This window comes from Canis lupus, chromosome 33 (genome assembly GCF_011100685.1).
Source record: "Canis lupus familiaris isolate Mischka breed German Shepherd chromosome 33, alternate assembly UU_Cfam_GSD_1.0, whole genome shotgun sequence".
NCBI lineage: Eukaryota > Metazoa > Chordata > Mammalia > Carnivora > Canidae > Canis > Canis lupus.
Window position 1 is genome coordinate 14,727,102 of NC_049254.1, and position 19,459 is coordinate 14,746,560.

At 36.8% G+C, this 19,459-nt stretch overlaps 1 protein-coding gene across 3 annotated transcripts in view; it reads right to left on the reverse strand.

Moving 5' to 3' along the window:
• Nucleotides 1-19,459, reverse strand: part of MORC1 (MORC family CW-type zinc finger 1) — a 182,225-nt gene that overhangs the window by 92,931 nt on the left and 69,835 nt on the right. For all 3 annotated transcript variants that reach the window (XR_005383256.1, XR_005383257.1, XM_038582752.1), the window contains exons 15-16: nt 5,505-5,633; nt 2,238-2,343 (exon numbers count right to left, since the gene is read on the reverse strand). Coding sequence is in view for 1 of the 3 variants with exons in the window: in XM_038582752.1 (XP_038438680.1) it covers nt 2,238-2,343; nt 5,505-5,633 (235 nt within the window). In the remaining 2 variants the exon portion in view is untranslated. The remainder of the gene's footprint in view (nt 1-2,237; nt 2,344-5,504; nt 5,634-19,459) is intronic.

Sequence of the window (19,459 nt, forward strand, 5' to 3'; positions counted from 1 at the left end):
CATCACTTTATTTTTTTTTTTTTTTTTTTTTCCCATCACTTGAATACACCGATTTTATGTGATTCTTCTCAAATCCAATGGCATAGGGGTTGCTATTTTATGGAGTGTTCTCCAAGTACTCATGGTCATTCCTACTGTATTGAATTAGAGCTGTTAATGACTTCTAATAAAGGAAGTGTCAACTCTCAAGTAATTGCCTCATAATCATGCGTTTCTCTTTACATGTCCCCTAAATCTCTTACTGCCACATTAAGCATAGTTTTTATCCTCATCTTTTCAGTGGGAATGAAATACACATGGTCAAAATCATTGTCAGTATATTTCAAGAATCAAGGACTTAAATTATAAATATAGAACGACTCTGCATCGTAGGCTTTGAAGGACCATCAGTTTTCTGTCAATGTGGCTAAATTTCTCTTGCCTGTCATCACAAGAAACACTGTTTGGGCGTGCAAAAAAGACAGAATTGATGCAGAACTGAAACTAATCTTGCAATGCTCTGTGATGGCAACACCACTTTTCAAGGAGAAGAGGGTGAGGGTCAGAGACACCAGTTCACAGACAATGGTAAACTAGAGGTAAAGAAAGCTGGAGAGGGCAGATCTCAGTTCGTGGGTCCAATAATGCCCAAGGCTGGGCTATGAAATCATAAATATATGTTAGATCTGTGGGGAGCGACCTAAATTCTCAAAGCTTATAACTAAAAAGCCCCAGTAACCACTCAGTAAATTGTACTCCTAAGGGGCTCAGCTGGACTCAGCAAAGATGCAAAAGATACTCTGATTACATCTTATTCTAAGTGATCGACAGCGGAGTTAAAGAGATGTTCTGTTGCCTACCCAAGATTTCACAGCTAACGGAGCCAGAGGAATCAAACCCAGGCCGTCTGGCCCCAGTTTCAGAACTCTGGACTAATGCTGCGTGAAAAGCTCTTAGCTTACAGGAAGGGATCAATATTAGTAACTATTTTTAATATTGAAACTGCGCCAATCTTGGCTCTTATGTGGGAGACATTTAAGTTTCAAGCCAGGCTAGAACCCAGATAGGAGTCACAGACCTTGGCCAGTAGCCGCATGAACAGGTTTCTTAGCCCCCGTTGGGCTTCAATTTTCACTTCTCTAAAATGAGGGAAGGAGGCTAGATCAGTATTTTATAATCATGCTCCCCAGAGATCTAGGCTTTTTGCAGAGAGTATGGAATAGAAATGAGAAGTGGAGTCTTTGGCTCTCAAGATTCCCAGCTTCCAATTTAATCAGGAAAGTTCTGCATTTATCTTATACATTTGGGGTCTGGACAAATTTTATTTGGCGAAAATGAGTTCTGCTGCAAACCAAGAAACAAGAATAAAAACCCCTGGGCCATGGGGAATCTAAGAGCCTTTACCATTTTTGGCATTTTCCTTAGTCTCTAAATATGGATAATTTGGGAACTCCAGGTAGAAGGGGTAGTAGCAGCAGTATCTCAATGTTGGTGTGTGTGTGTGTGTGTGTGTGTGTGTGTGTGTGCTTTCTTTTTCTTTTTCTTTTTCTTTTTCTTTTCTTTCTTTCTTTTTTTTTTTTTTTTTTTAGGGCTGGATAAAAATAACCAAACAGGAGTTATTACTCTAATGTCTATATTAGCAATATTGATTCACTTATCCAGGCCAAAGAACTTAGAATTCCACGGAGAAACAATGTTTCATTTAGGGTGCCTACATTAAAGGGGGATCCTCATCCTTTCCCCACCAAGGAAAATAATGTAGGTCTAAAGGGCCTGTAATAACAGAGACATTCATCAATACTTAATCGGTCTTTTTCCCGTTTTAGTCTGAACTTCTTCCTCCAAGAGCACAAAGCAATGAAATCAATATAAAACTTAAATAGAAAAAGCACATGGTCTAACAGGTTAGTGCCCCTGGAGACACCCTCTGGATAAGCCTCCTTTACGATAAGGCCATATGTTGTGTGAAAATGAACTGGAAGGCAAAACTCAAACACTGGGTCATGGTCTCCTGCCGGCAGAAGCATAGAGCTGCACATCCCAAAGTTTGCAAATAGCTACATGCAGGTCTCTTATCTTGATGGAAAAGCACACTAATGAAGTATCTTTCCACAGGTGGCAAGGAGCTAGAAAGAGTTCACAGGGATGACAGCTATTAAGCTAAAATTTATCTACAGCTGACATATTCCTGTCTCACACATATGCATTTTAGGAATTAAAAATGGATTAACAAATTCTAGAAAACTATAAAAATATACCTGTTTTCCAAGAGGTTAGGATTATTAGCACAAATCCAGAGGTCAAAAAATTCTTTTTCCTGATAATGAATAGAAGAAGGCAAGACTCTCCATTTAAGGCAAAGATCTGATAATGAAAACAAAATCACACAAAAGAAAGATCACAATCAGGAGTGAACCCAGCAGAGTAACATGTCAGACTGCACATGCCAATGACGAGGGCACCTGGCTGGCTCAGTGGGTTAAGCATCTGCCTTTGGCTCAGGTCATGATCCCAGGCTCCTGGGGTCAAGTCCCACATCAGGCTCCCTGCTCAGTGGGGAGTCTGCTTCTCCCTCTGTCCCTTGCCCCTGCCCGTGCTCTTTCCTCTCTGCCATGCTTTTACTCTCTCTCTCTCTCTCAAGTAAATAAATAAAATCTTTAAAAAAACAAAAACAAAACAAAAAAACCCTCGAACGTATGATGTACCTTTCAACCCAGAGACAAGTTAAGCCATGACCACACACTTTACATCTGATGGCACAACTAGTCTAGGATTCTATCAGCTACCCCAACACACCACAATAAATTACTGTTATTATTGTTGTTATTGTTGTTATTGGTTCAGTTCTTTCCAGCTGGTTCCTGCTCCTTTCAGCCAGAAGAATCTTGGTAATAGGTCCCTCCCCACCTCTTCCTGAACCACAAGAAGACTTCTAGTGACCCAACTCTTCCATTTTCTCTGATCAACAATCCATCTGCTACCACCACTTTCCATGTCCAACCACAAAAATAACATAACAAGGAAAATCAAGCTCTCTGAACCATTTACACAGTTCCTTGCTCTGCGCTTGTCTCTTGCTTTTACCCCATCCTCCAGCCTATTCTGGAGTTCTGACTTGTCTATTTCTTCCTTTCATTCCTTTCTTCCCTGTAGAACCATGGCACTCCAGCCTCTCTCCAAGCTCTTCTCAAATTTAATCCTGAATTCTATCCACATAGAATGGCTAATGGCTCTTAGGTAAACGTTCTGTCTGTTCATCTAAGATTAAGGCAGTATGTACAATGGTTAGGAACACATAATGTTCAAGTCACAGTGGTAAGAACTAGAACAGCTCAACCACTTTCTACCTTTATCATCTTGGACAAATTCTCTATGCTTCAGCATCATCATCTGTAAAAAGACATTAATATTATCACTTACTTAAAAAGATCATTGAGGATTAAAAGATGTAATAATGATAAAAGCCAACATTGCTGGGCATTATTTACGATGGTAAATTTTATGTGTCAGTTTGGGCCATGGGATACACTTGGGTATTCGGTCAAGCATTATTCTGAGTGTGTCTGTGACGGTGTTTTGGATGAGAACATTTGTACTGATGGACTGAGTAGATTACCCTCCCTAATGTGAGTGGGCCTCATCTAATTAGTTGAAGGCCTGCATGGACACAAAAAGGTTTATTGTTCTGTTAGCAAGAAGGAACTACTTTTCCTTCCTGACTGCTTTGAGCTGAGACATCAGTTTTTTTCTGCCTTCAGACCCAAACTAAAAGAACAGCTCTTCCTGAGTATCAAGCCTGTCAACATTCAGACTGAACCTACATCACTGGGTCTCCCAGTTCTCAGGCCTTCAGACTCAAACTGGAATTAAGCCAGTGGCTCTCCTGGGTCTCCAGCTTGCTGACTGCAGGTCTTGGGAGTCTCTAGCCTCCTTAATCATGTGGACCAATTCCCCACAATTAATATCTATCCATCCATCCATCTATCCTATTGCTTCTGTTTCTCTGGGAGAACCCTAATAATATGTTAACCTAAGAACTTTGTAAACTTTATATGTGTTGGTTCACTTTATTTACACAAAGCTGTATGACGTAGCTACAAACACTAACTCCATTTTATAAGTCTGAAAAACTGGGGCTTAAAGAGCTTAAAGAGTTGCCCAATTTCATGTAGCTCTCAGATACTGGAGACTGGATTCTGGAAGTACCCTGCACACATCAAAAACACACAGTAACTTTTAGCCATTATTGTTATCATCCAACAGGTTGTTGCATATAGTCATGAATTTCCTCAACTGTACCTTCTAAATATCTGTGTCATGTATGTTCTTCTTAAATCGCACAGCCACGCCTATCTTCAGACATTTACAATTTCTCCCCTGGACCCTGGATGATGCCAGTCAGCTCCCCACTGACCCCCACCTTTGTGTTAGCCCTCCTCCAAATCAACCTGCATTGAGCTCTCAGAGCTACCTTACTACAAGTTACATATGACGCTCAGGTCCTCCTTAGACCACTCAGGGACAAGGTGGGAGAGGTGTTCCCTGGGCCATAAATAACTACAGAATTTTGCACATTATTAAGCACTTTTTTGTTTGCCTGGCTGCCTTCCCCACTGGGTGGCAGATTCCTTGCAGATGTAAAGTATCTTTAATTCTCTAACCCTTTGTACATCGGCTAGAAGATGTATTAGAGGCACACAATAAGTTTTCAATGCTTCAGTGATGTTCTCCTACTGAAAGACTCCCAAAGCCTCATCATTACTTATCAAAGTAAAACTCCTTACTCTGGCATTCAAGGCCCTCAAATAGGTTTGCTCAAACTAAATACTCTTGTCTCTTATTATTCATTCATCATTCATTCAGTAGTCAATTACTAAGTACTATATATTTAACATCATGCTAGATATTAAAAATTTTTAAAAGCCATTTTAATTATTCTATCACAAAAATTCTAGCTGAAGTATATACACTTGATATTAACACACATTCCCCCACTACATCTCCGCCTCTCAAAATTCTAACTTTGAGAGATATAGAGGAAGATGGCAGCAGAACTGAAGGAGCACAGGTTCACCTCATCCCATCACATCATCCTAAAATGCCCCAGACATAGACCTGAAGACTGGCAGAAAAAAACTCCACAACTAAAGGGAGAGAAGCGGCCACATCGAAGAAGCTAAAAACAAACAAACAAACAAACAAACAACAATAACAACAACAAAAAAAGCTACTTTAAAGACCATGGCAAGGGCTACCTCTGTCAAGAAACCTGGCCTCAACTTCCTCCACCTCCTTTTTTTGAAGCCTCAAATAACTTTATGCCTTTTTGACATCAGTTACCTAATTTTCATCTCTATTACAATTAGTCTCATACGTTTCTGAACCTTTCCTAGACCCAACCTCCTTGAAAGCAAGAACTCTGTCCTACCCACCTCTATCTCTCCCATAACCCATTTTTTAGCACAAAGATTTGCTATTGGGAACTCACTAAATGTTTGCTGATGGGAATGAAATTCAACACTCACCACATTGAATGATGAATGGGATAGCCAGGGCTTTTCGTCTTTGATATTGAATAGTATCTAAAGATTTCTCCATGTCTGTGTTATGCTGGTATCCAAATTCATTCCAAAACAATGTTAGATTTCTATTACCTTAAAAAAAAAAAAAGGCAGGCAAAAAATGATGAAAGAAAATTAAATCAATAAGATTAGGATGATAAGCAAAGTTTGAATATAAACACGTGTATATACAATATGATCTCAACTGTGTAAAAACTAATACATATACAGAAATAAGAAATAAAAATATTAATATTAGTTTTCTCTGCGTGGGTGAAATTTGTCTTCTGCTTTATTCTTGTATTTTCCAAACTATATACAATAAATATATTACAACTGCAATATTTTTAATAACAAAATTAAACACAATAGATGTTAGAAAAACATATACATATTGTAATAAAATATACTGACATTTAAAACTTTTTTCTTAAATACTCCCACAGAAGCGACTGTACTGATGAAACTTAAAGGCCACTCTTCAGACTATTGATAGATATTTATCATCTTGCCTCACAGCCAGTTTTTTTCACCATTATTGTATCTCTGGTCTCCTTTCCAGTCTTATGTCCTACTGTTGCCCCAGATTCTATACTCCCCAAACATACAAAACAAAGACTATATATATTACAACACTGTTTAAACAGCAAAAAAAAAAGAAAAAAGGAAACAACATAAAAACCTAAAATAGGAAACTGACAAACTCTATTTCCAAACAAGGGACACTAGGCAACCTTTAAAAGAGGTAGTTAGAGCTAAATGCATAGTTTTGTCAAGATCTCTTGGATAGAATATTAATAACTTTTTTTTTAAAGATTATCTTTTTTAAAAGAATGAAACAGTAGGCAATTTTTGAAATTTATAAAAAGCTTATGTATACACAACTTTAATGGATATGTCTTCCTATTCCTGAAAGGAAATAACAGAAAGTTTTAATAGTAAAAGAGAGAGAGAGGCACTGGGAAGAGGGAGAGAAATTGAGAAGGGGGGGGGAGACATTTCCACTATTCATTTTTTACTTTCTGAACACCTTGAATATTTTCACATGTGCATATATTGCTTTAAAAACTTTAAAAGAAAGAATTCAGGTTTACCATTCTGTCCAATATGGTAACCACAGCCACATATGGATACCAAGCACCTGAAATGTGGCATTTCACCAATGTACAGTGAGAATCTAACATACACACCTTGGAAATAAAATACATGCAGTAGAGCCAGCCTCATATCAGCCTTAACATATGACTGTATAATCCATGCAAAATACAAATAAATATCCCACTCCTTACTATTCATGTTAAAGTTTAGGTTCAGCATGTCACATGCCATTAAGACCAGCAAGGAAGGAACTCAGTCTTCAAAAGAAGTATGAATTTGGGCCAGGCTGAAAGCTGCCCTCACAAATTCCCAGCTTTCCTACTTTGTCTCTTCACAAAACTCCTAGCAGCTCTCACATCAAATTTTGCTTCTTGGGATCCTCTCAACTCAAACTCTTGACTTTCAGCTAATTGCAGCAGTTAGTCTTGGCCCAGCCCAAACTTCACTTCTTCACTGCACATCAGATCTTGAAATATTCTTTGGTGTCTGGACAGGGCTTGTGAGACCTCATTCTCTGATTTCCACATGAACTACTCAGTTCTTACTATGTCAAAGTAAGAGGTGCTGCAGATTAAAGTCAGATGGCTTCGAGTGCTATCTCTGCCACACATCAGTTGTATAACTGGGAAGCTACCGAATTTTCTTATCATAAAGTGTTTACAACAACTTTCCTTACAGAGTTATCACAAAGAATAAATGCGGTGTATTAAAAACTATAGCATTCTGCAGAAATTTAAGTCACTGCTGTATTATATTCATCTTCTCTCTAAATATTGCTTCCCCAAGGATACTGTACCTTTTCAAAGGAGGAACTGTGCTTTATAACTTTGCATCCCCTCAACACAGAGCTCAGCATCCTGCACATAACAAGCCCTCAAAAAATGTTGCTACTAATCTTGACAGAATACCTTACTAATGTGCCGTGTGGGTTAAAATGAAGGTGAAATCATCTCTCCATGAAACATTAACTAAACACAGTTAACACAACCCAACTAACTTCTAAAACAAATATCAGCTGTGAACCCCAACATAAAACACCTTAAGGGTGGTAAAACTACTAGGATGTTAGAAATACAGGCACATACCTCTCAAGGGTGCGATGATCCCTGCTCTGTGACCATATCACCCTTTAATGCTCATGCATTACATTTTACTTTACTTTATGCCTCTTTTTCCCTCTAGATAGTGAAATCCTTGAATACAGTGGCTATGTTAGGATCTTGTTTTTAGGACACACAGAGTTTAAGGTCTACTTATAAGACAAAATAATACTAAAGAATGATTGGCTATCAAAGCAGAAGACAGAGCACTCAGTAGCCCCAACATCATGAGCAGGTCTGATAGAAGGTATTATACTATTCAAAGCAGATATCAGAACAAAGAAAATAGTTATTCCCTCTGGGAGTCAGAAATGGCTTTTTCTAACTGTCAACAGAACTTCAACTCTTCAACTTTTTTTTTTTTTTTTCCAGATAGAAACTACTCCAATGTGCACAACTTACAACATGTTATTAAAACAAATTTCCAAGGACTGGACCCTTAAGACTAGGCAAATGCTTCAGCAAGTAAGCCGAAGGGATGGCAGCAGGAGGAAACATAGTGCCAGTTTCTAATTTTTTTTAATGTGTTACTCAGTCTGTAGAGATTTATACAGATACCCTAAAAAAAAAAATTCCTTCCATACAAGGGAACCTCCACCAGGCTATCAGCGGCTTTTTCAGCAGAAATCTTGCAAATCAAGAGTGTGGGATGATATAATCAAAGTGCTAAAACAAAACAAAACAAAAACGACAACAAGAACACCACCACCTGCCAAGCCAGAATAATTTACCCAGAAAAGATGCCCTTCAGAAATTAAGGAGACACAAAGAATTTCCCAAACAAAAGCTGAGGGATTCCATTACCACCAGATCTATCTTACAAGAAATGCTACAGGGAATTCTTTAAGCTGAAATGAGAGGATACTAATTAGTAACTTGAAAACATGAAAATATAAGATTCATTGGTAAATGTAGGTATATAATCAGATTCAGAATACTCTAGTACTGTCTTGGTGGTAGGTAAATCATTTAACTGTAGTATAAAGGTTAGATAAAAGTATTAAAAATCACTATAGTAATTCTTAGTGGATATATCATATTAAAACATGTGAATTGTGAAATAAAGAATGTAGGGAAAGGGAGTAACAAGGTAGAGCTTCTGTATGAGATTAAAACTAACCTGTCATAAGCTTAAAATAAACTGTTATAACTAAAGCATGTGTTATGCAAGCCTCAGAGTAACCACAAAGCAAAACCTATGATAAACAAAAGTAAATCAAAACAAACAATAAAGCAAAACAAAAAGATAAAGGATTAAAAGCATTAAACTACAGAAAACCATCATATTGCAAAGGAAGACACCAAGAAAGGAAGAAACAAAGGAGCTTAAAAACAATAATTAAAACAGTAAGATGGAAGGGCACTTGGGTGACTCAGTGGTTGAGCATCTGCCTTTGGCTCAGTTTGTGATCCTGGGGTCCTAGGATCAAGTCCCATATCAGATTCCCCGCAGGGAGTCTGCTTCTCCCTCTGCCTATGTTTCTGCCTCTCTCTGTGTCTTTGATGAATAAATAAATAAAATCTTTAAAAAACTCAATAAGATGGCAATAATAAGTCCTTATCTATCAATATTTATGTAAAATGTAAATAGATTAAATTCTCTAATCAAAAACATAAAGTGGCTGAATGGATTAAAAAAACAAGACCCAATTATATGGTGACAATAAGACACTTCAGTTTTAAGGATATATATAAGCTCAAAGTGAAGGGATGGAAAAAGATATCCTATGCAAATAGGATTCATTAAGAGGAAATAATAATCATATATATATGTATGTATGTGTGTGTGTGTGTGTGTATATATATATATATATATATATATATACATCTCCAATATTAGAGCACCTAAATACATTAAACAAATATTAACAGATTTGAAGGCAGAAATGAATGAGAATGCAATAATAGTAGGAGACTTCATTATCCCACTTTCAACAATGGATAATCACAGAGAAAAATAATAAGAAAATAATAGTGTACATGAACCATACTTTAGAGCAAATAGATCTAAGAGACACACAATATATCATCCAATAGCAGTAACATACACATTCTTCTCAAACATACCTGGAACATTCTCCAGGATAAATTATATCATAAAGAAGTCTTAACAAATTTACAAATACTAAAATCATTATGAAATATCTTTTTTTTTTAATTTTTTTAAAATTTATTTATGATAGTCAGAGAGAGAGAGAGAGAGAGAGGCAGAGACACAGGCAGAGGGAGAAGCAGGCTCCATGCACCGGGAGCCTGACGTGGGACTCGATCCTGGGTCTCCAGGATCGCGCCCTGGGCCAAAGGCAGGCGCCAAACCACTGCGCCATCCAGGGATCCCTCTTTTCTGACTATAATACTATAAATGAGAAATTAATAATAGAAAAAATTCAAAAACAGGTAAAAATTAAATAATATACTCTTGAGTAGCCAATGGATCAAAGAGGAAATCAAAAGAGAAATTTAAATATATATTGAGATAAATGAAAATAGAAACAGCACACCAAAACTTAACAAATGCAATAAAAGCAGTTGTAAGAGAAAGTTCATAGTGATAAATCTTTACATTAATAAACAAGATGGATCTCAAATAAATAATCCAACTTTCCACCTCAAGGAGCTGAGAAAAGAACAAATGAAACCCAAAGTTAGAAAAAGGAAGGAAATAGCAAATATCAATAGGAATAGAGAACCCTTAATTAAACTAAGAAAAAGGTGAAGACTCAAAATCAGGAACCAAAGAGGACATATTACAATTCATACCCCAGAAATACAGAAGATAAGAGAATTATGAACAATTATATGCCAACAATTTGCATAACCTAGAAGAAATGAGTAATTTCCTAGAAAGATACAAATGTCTAAGACTAAATTATGAAGAAATAGAAAATCTGAAAAACTTGTAACTAGTAAGAAGGTTTAATCAACAATTGAAAATTTCCCAACAAATAAAAGCTCAAGACCAGATGGCTTCACTGGTGATTTCTATCAAACATCTAAATAACAATTAATGCCTCTCCTTCTCAAACTCTTCCAAAAAACTGAAAAGGAGGGCACATTTCCAAACTCATTTTACAAAGCCAGCGTCATTTTGATTCCAAATCCAGATGACACCAGAAGAAAATAAAAGTACAGGCTAATATCACCAATGAATACAGATGGAAAACTCCTCTAACTATTCAACAGTACAAAAAAAGGATCATATGCCATGATCAAATGGGACTTATCCTTCGATAAAAGGGTGGTTCAAGTACACAAATCAACAAATGCAATACACCACATTAATAGAAGGAAAGATAAAAAAACATATGATCATCCTAATAGATATAGAAAGGGCATTTGAGGACAACAATACGCAAAAGCATGAAACTTACATCACATGCAAAAAGTAACTCAAAATGAATTACAGACTTAAATGTAAGACAAAAGCTCATAAAACTCCTGGAAGAAAATGTAGGCAGTAGCTTTTGAGCATCAATCTGAGCAGTTTTTTGGATCCTCTCTGGCAAAAGGCAGCAAAAGCAAAAACTTAACAAAAGGGACTACATCAAAATAAACAGTGTGGCACAGCAAAGAAAACCATCAACAAAACAGAAAGGCAACCTACCAAATGGAAGAAGATATTTACAAATGATAATAAAGCCAATGAGGGGTTAATATCTAAAATATTGCACAGAAGATCCCACAAAGCTGGAGGCATCACAATTACAGACTTCCAGCTACATTACATAGCTGTAATCATCAAGACAATATGGTACTGACACAAAAAAAGACACATAGATTAATGGAACAGAACACCCAGAAATGGACCCACAACCATATGGTCAACTGATCTTCAACCAAGCAGGAAAGAATATTCAATAGAAAAAAAGACAGTCTCTTCAACAAACGGTGTTGGGAAAATTGGACAGCCACAAGCAGAAGAATGAAACTGGACCACTTTCTTACACCATACCCAAAAACAAATTCAAAATGGATAAACGAGCTAAATGTGAAACAGGAAACCATTAAAATCCAGAGGAAAAGACAAGCAGCAACCTCTTCAACATTGGCCACGACAACTTCTTTCTAGACATATCACCAGAGGCAAGAGAAACAAAAGCAAATATGAACTACTGAGACTTCATCAAGGTAAAAAGCTGCACAGTGAAGGAAATAATCAATAAAACTAAAAGGCAGCCTCTAGAGTGAATGTTTGCAAATGACATATGTGATAAAAGGTTAGCATCCAGAATCTATAAATAACTTACCAAACTTAGTATCCCAAAACAATTAATCCAATTAAGAAATGGGCAAAAGACATGAATAGATAATTATCCAAAGACATCCAGATGGCCAACAGACAAATGAAAAGATGCTCAATATCACTCATAATCAGGGAAATGCAAATCACAGCCACAATGAGATACCATCTCATACCTGTCAAAATGGCTAAAATTAACAACACAGGATACATGAAATTGGTGAGGATGCAGAGAAAGAGGAGCCCTCTTACACTGTTGGTGGGAATGCAAACTGGTGCAGCCACTCTGGAAAACAGCATGGAGATTCCTCAAAAAGTGTGTGTGTGTGTGTGTGTGTGTGTGTGTGTTTATAGTATCAATATATAATGGAATATTACTCAGCCATTAAAAAGAATGAAATCTTGCCCTTTGTAACAACATGGATGGAGCTAGAGTATATTATGCTAAGAAAAATAAGTCAGAGAAAGACAAATATCATATGATTTCAATTATATGTGGAATTTAAGAAACAAAACAGATGAACATAGGGGAAGAGGGAGGAAGAGAGAGAGGCAAACCATAAGAGACTCTTAAGTATAGAGAACAAACTGAAGTTTCCTTTAGGGGAGGTGGGAGGGGGATGGGCTAAATAGGTGATAAGTATTATGGGGGCACTTGTGATGAGCAATGGGGGTCATATATAAGTGACAAATCACTAAATTCCACTCCTGAAACCAATATTACACTACATGTTAACTAACTAGAATTTCAACAAAACAAAAAGATATAAAGAACTCACTCAACTCAATATAAAAAAATCCAATTAAAAAATGGGTAGATGACTTGACACATTTCTCCAAAGAAATATGGATAGGCAACAGACACATGAAAAGATGCTCAACATCACTAACAATTTAGGAAATATGAATCAAACCACAATAAGATTATAAGATTATCACCTCATAACTGTCAGAATGGTTATTATCAAAAGACAAGAAATGACAAGTGTTGGAGAATGGATGTGGAGGATGTGGAGAAAAGGGAACTCTGTGCAAAGTGAGTGTTAATGCAAAATGATGCACCCACTATGGAAAAAGTATGAAGTTTCAAAAAACTAAAAATAGAACTACCGTATGATCCAGCAATTGTACTTCTAAGTATTTACACTAGTTCAAAAAGATATATGCATCCCTATGTTTATTACAGCATTATTTACTACAGCCAGGATATGGAAACAACCGAGGTGTCCATCAACAGATGAATGGATAAAGAAGATATGGTATATACATACAGTGGAATATTACTTAGCCATAAAAAGAATGAAATCTGTCATTTGTGACAACCTGGATGGACCTAGATGATATTAAGTGAAATAAATCAGAGAAAGAAAAATACCACATGATTTCACTTATATGTGGAATCTAAAGCAAAACAAAATAGAAACAAACTCATAGAGAAAAATCTAGTGATTTCCAGTTGGGATGAACAAAACAAGGGAAGAGAATTAAAAGTTATGAACTTCCAGGGTTCCTGGGTGGCTCTGTCAATTTAGCTCCAACCCTTGATTTTGGCTCAGGTCATGATCTCAGGGTCATGGGACTGAGCCCCCCATGGGGCTCTGCGCTGAGAGGAAAGGCTGCTTGAGGTTCTCTCTCCCCATCTCCCTCACTTCCTCCCCCCATGCAATCTCTCTAAAATAAATAAATAAATGAAAAGAAAGAAAGAAGAAAGAAAGAAAGCAAAGCACCAAGTATACGAAGAAAGAAGAAAGAAAGAGAAGAAAGAAAGAAAGAAAGAAAGAAGAAGAAAAAAGAAAGAGAAGAAGAAAGAGAAAGAAGAAGAAAGAAAAGAAAGAAAAGAAGGAAAGAAAGAAAGAAAGCACGAAAGAAAGTGAGGGAGGGACGTGAGGGAAGGGAGGGACGTGACGGGAGGGAGGGCAGGGGGAAGTGGAAGGCAGGACGGGAGGAAGTAGGTAGAGAGAGAGAGAGCGTATAAGAATAGATTATTTTATGAAGAACGAAAGAAAAGAAAAAGAAAGAAAGAAAGAAAGAAAGAAAGAAAGAAAGAAAGAAAGAGACGCACGCCTAGGTGGCTCAGCGGTTTAGTGCTTGCCTTCAGCCCAGGGCATGATCCTGGCATTCCAGGATCGAGTCCCATGTCGAGCTCCCTGCATGGAGCCTGTCTCTCCCTTTGCCTGTCTCTCTGCCTCTCTCTCTCTCTCTGTCTCTCATGAATAAATAAAATCTTAAAAAAAAAAAGAAAGAAGAAGGAAGGAGGGAAGGAAGGAGGAAGGAAAGAGAAAAGGCGCAAATTTCTAGTTATAAAATAGTAAGATACAGGGATACAAAGTACAATATAGGGAATATAGGTAATAATATGTAACAACTTTGTATGATGACAGATGACAGATACATTTATCATGGTGAGCACTTCTAATATATATAAATGTTGAATCAATATGTTGTACGCTTAAAACTAATTTAATAGTGCATGTCCACTACACTTCAATTAAAAAAAAGAACACTGACAAAATTCATTATCTTCTTAAGATAAAAACTCTCAACGAATTAGGTATGGAAGGAATATACCTCAATACAATGAAGGCTATTATGTAAAACCCATAGCTAATATTATATTCCATAGTGAAAAGTTAAAAACTTTTCTTCAAGATTAGGAAAAAGACAAGGATAACTATCCTTATCATTTCTATTCAACATTGTACTGGAAGTCCTAGTTAGAGCAATTAGATATGAAGAAAAACAAATAGCATACAAATTAGAAAGGAAGAGCACAAAAAATTTTTTCTGGTTTGTAGATGACATGATAGTATACCTGGAAACCTAAGACTCTACCAAAAAACTGCTAGAACTAATCAGTAAAGAGAAAGGGTACAAAATCAACATACTAACATCAGTTGCATTTCTGCCACTAACAATGAACTGTCTGGAAGAGAAGCCAAGAAAGCAATCTCATTTACAATATCAAAAACAATAAAATACTTAGGATTAAATTTAACCAGAGGTAAAAATCCTATATTCTGAAAACTGTAAGACACTGATGAAAAAATCTGAAAAGATACCAAATAAGTGGAAGGATATCTCACGTTCTTAGGCTGGATGAATTAATATTTTTTTAAATGTCCATACCACTAAAAACAATCTACAGATTCAATGCAAAAGACATATACAAAAAACAATCTCCAAATTTGTATGGAACCACAGAAGACCCTGAAAAGCCAAAACTACCTTGAAAAAGAAGAAAAAAGCTGGAGACATCACACTTCCTGATTTCAAGACATATTACAAAGCTACAGTAATTAAAACAGTATGATAGTGGCATAAAAATAGACACATAGACCAATGGAGCAGAAGAGAAAGCTCAGAAATAAAACTAGTCATATATGGTCAACTAATCTTTGACAAGGGTACCAAGAACACACAATGGGGGAAAGACAGTCTCTTCAATGTATGGTGCTGAAAAAACTGGATATCCACATGCAAAAATATGAAACTGGGCCCTATCCTATACCACTTATAAAAATGAACTCAAAATGGATTAAAGTCTTAACCATAAGTCCTGAAACCATAGAACTCGTAGAAGAAAACATAGGGAAAAAGCTTCTTGACACTGATCTGTTTTGGATGTGACACCAAAAGCACAGGCAACAAAAGCAAACAAACAAAACATAAAAATCAAACAAAAAACAAGCAAGACTATGTCAAACTGCAAAGCTTCTGCATAGCAAAGAAAACAATCAGCAAAATGAAAAGACAACATACAGGAGGAGGAAAATATTTGCAAACCGTGTAGCTGATAAAGAGGTAAAATCTAAAATACACAAGGAAAAAAAAAACAAATAAAATAAAATAAAATAGACATGGAACTTGTACAATAGCAAAAAAAAAATCTCACACTCTGATAATAAAATGGGCAAAGGACATGAATAGATAGTCGGCCAAAGGTACATGAAAAGTTGTTAATCATCAGGGAAATGCAAGTCAAAAGCACAACATGACTTCATACCTGGTAGGATGGCTGTTATCAAAAAGAGACAAAGATAACAAATGTTGATGACGATACTGAGAAAAGGGAACCCTCATGCACTGTTGGTGGGAATGTAAATTGGTACAACCATTATGGAAAACAGTATGGAGTTTTCTCAAAATATTAAAAATATAACTACTATATGACCCAGAAATCCCACTTCTGGATATACATCAGAAGGAAATGAAATCAGTATCTTAGAGAGATATCTGGACTTTCATGTTCACTACAGCATTGTTCATAATAGCCAAGATACAGAAATATGGAAACCTATATGTCCATTGATGGATGAATGGTTAAAGAAAATATGATTAGATAACAGAATATTATCCAGCCATAAGAAGTTGGACATCCTGCCATCTGCAACATGAATGAACCTGAAAGCCATTACCTTAAATGAAAAAAAAAAAAAAAAAACAGAGAAAAACAAAACACTGTATGGTATCATTCATACACAGAAATCTAAAGAAAAAAATAAAGTTGAACTCATAGAAACAGAAAGTAGAATGGTGGTTGCCAATGGCTACAGGGTCGGGGAAATGCTGGTAAGAGGGTAAAAGCTTTGAGCAATATGGTGAGTTGAGGATCTAATGTATGGCATGGCAACTATGATTAGTAGTACTGTACTGTGTACTTGAAATTTGCTAAGAGAATAGATCCTAAGCGTTCACCTCCACACATATGCAAAAAGATAACTGTGGGAGGTGAAGGATGTGTTGATCAACTTGACTGTGCTAAATATTTCACTATGTTTATGTATATCAAATCACCATGCTGTACATTTTAAGTACATACAATTTTTTAAATAAATTATATCCTAATATAGCTGGAAAAAATTCTTGTCTATCCTAGTCCAGCAAGAAACAGTAACATTAATAATAATTATCATTCATTACATTAGGTTGGTCTTGCCTAATGCTGTGGTATATAATTATGGACATCTGGTTATATATTTGTATATGTGGCTTTAACAACTGATGTTTTTGTTAATGTTTTGTTAATGTCTCTTTTAAGATTTTATTTATTTATTCATGAGACACAGAGAGAGAGGCAGAGACATAGGCTGAGGGAGAAGCAAGGCTCCCTGCGGGGAGCCCAATGTGGGACTCAATCCCAGGACACCGGGATCACAACCTGAGCCGAAAGCAGACGCTCAACTACTGAACCACCCAGGCATCCCCATTTTGTTAATGTCTTGATGAGGGTTTTTTTTAATCGCCCCTTCATCTAGAAATAAATTAAGAGAGGTAAAATTTCAAAGTTTGAAAAGAATTTGATTTTTTAAAAAATCTTTATATCTTAAATATTTCCACTTATAAAGAGTATTATGAAGGGGCGCCTGGGTGGCTCAGTCTGTTAAGCACCTGCCTTTAGCTAAGGTCATGACCCCAGGGAGCCTGACTTGGGTCTTGATCCCAGGACCCTGCTTCTCCCTCTCCTCCTCACTTGCATTCTCTCTCACTGTCTCTATTGTTATCTCTGTCTCTCTCTCAAACAAATAAATAAAATCTTAAAAAAAAAGAGTACTATGAAGATAACCCAAACTTTATTAACTCCAAAATTATATTAACATTATCAAGGCATTCTGATCTGAAAATTCAGTTTATTTTGCAAACAGGAAATGGCTGCAAGCACACAGGTAATATTCAAAATTATAAAAGAATACATATCTTGAGATTTTTGCTTGAATAATCAACAAGCTTGTTAAATTAGTGGAATAATCAGGGATTAATGCACACAGAATTAAAGTCCTAATTTCTAGAATGAGTATCTGAAAGCAACTGAAAATTTAATTTACTGCTAGCTATGTATAGAGTACTTTACTCAGAAGATTGCAAATGTTTAAATTAATCTGATTAATTTTTCAGGAGCCTTTTAAAACTCAGGAAAAATAATGGGAACTGTTGTAATAACTTACTAAACATTTCCCAAACACCAGTAACTAAAAGAGCAGCTCACAAAGACTCTGCATCTTAAAAAGAGGAGAAGCCTAACATCCTCCTAGATGTTTCATATCTGTTCACAGAATGTACAAAGACATCCAGGGAATCAATTAGCCAAGAGAAGAAGTAATAAAATTCAGTAATAAGCTACCAAAGCAAAGCTGTAATGGTTTCAATCAAAATAAGGAAGGCTAAAACAGTTATGAAATCGAAGGACCAGGAAATCATAAGATGAAGGTGCTCAAATCAGGTCCCTGACTTCAGGTAGTTCTGCAACTAAATAGATGATTATATTCTATTTTTAAAGATCTCCTGAGATAGAAATTACATATCCATCCTCAGGGGATTGGACAGCATGCCTCCTCCGCTGTTGAAATTGTCCTGTTGATCGTTACCCCTCATTCTTAGCTAAAGGCAGACATCAGACCCTTCCTAAGTTGATCCATGTGTGATCACTGATCATTTATATTCATGATGGAGTCTCTTGGTTAGAGATGGCAAACTGGTTTCAACCAACACGCCAACCCTAATCAATTCAGAGTGATACCTGTACACTCTTGAGGAGGGTTCTGAAGCCAATCGCCAAGGCGGCTTAGAGAGTCAGCAGGGCCCGTGGCACAGGAGCTGCTACATGACCATCTTCCCCAAGTACTTTATGTGAACTGATGGACAGCAAAGCAAGATGTCTTCAGGGCTGGGGAAGCTGCTGACAGCCCCTTGCCTTCCCTCCTGGGGCTAGTGGCCTGGGTTGGGCAAGTCTCACTTCACTGGGATGGTCCGTGGCAGCCACAGCCAGAATGTTTTCACTTCACTCTACTGTGAGCACAGTAGGCTCCAGGGCAAAGCTCCAGGAGTTGGAGGAATTGGTCCAACTCCCTGGAAGTGTCAACTTCATTACCTCACCCGGCAACATAGCATCATTTTCTCTTGTTCCATATCCGTAGTTTCCCATGAGAATCTCCTTAAGCTGCAAAATAATTTCAGAACCACTAACCCTGACCCCCGACCTGAGAAAATACGACAAAAATAAATAAATAAACAAACTGAATTCTGTGTGATTCTAGATTTTACTACCAAAACTACATCAACACATATTTGAAAAACTGTAGCGTATGTATGTATAAGGTATAATGCCGTTTTAGCCAATTTTTGGTAGACAGGGATTCCAAGATTCCAAACCATACTCTAAAGCCCTCTAAGGGCTCCCTGGCTCCCAGCTCAGAAACATGCCTTTGCCTGTGCTGGACACTAGAAGGAAGAGGGTTAGGGGCCCCACGACAACAAGCCTTCAAAACCAAAACTGACAAAACTTAGGTTTCCTCTTTGTCATCCCTCAGGAAGAAAAAACTTTTACTTTCTCTTTTTAGGTTAAAATTTTTTAAAATCATTTTCACTGCTTTTCTGTGCACACACTCAACTTTTCTAATTCCCTCTATAATGGGGAAATTAAAATTAGACATAATAATCTAATCTAAAGCATAGTCCTAGAATTGTGTCATTATGGGCAATTGCCT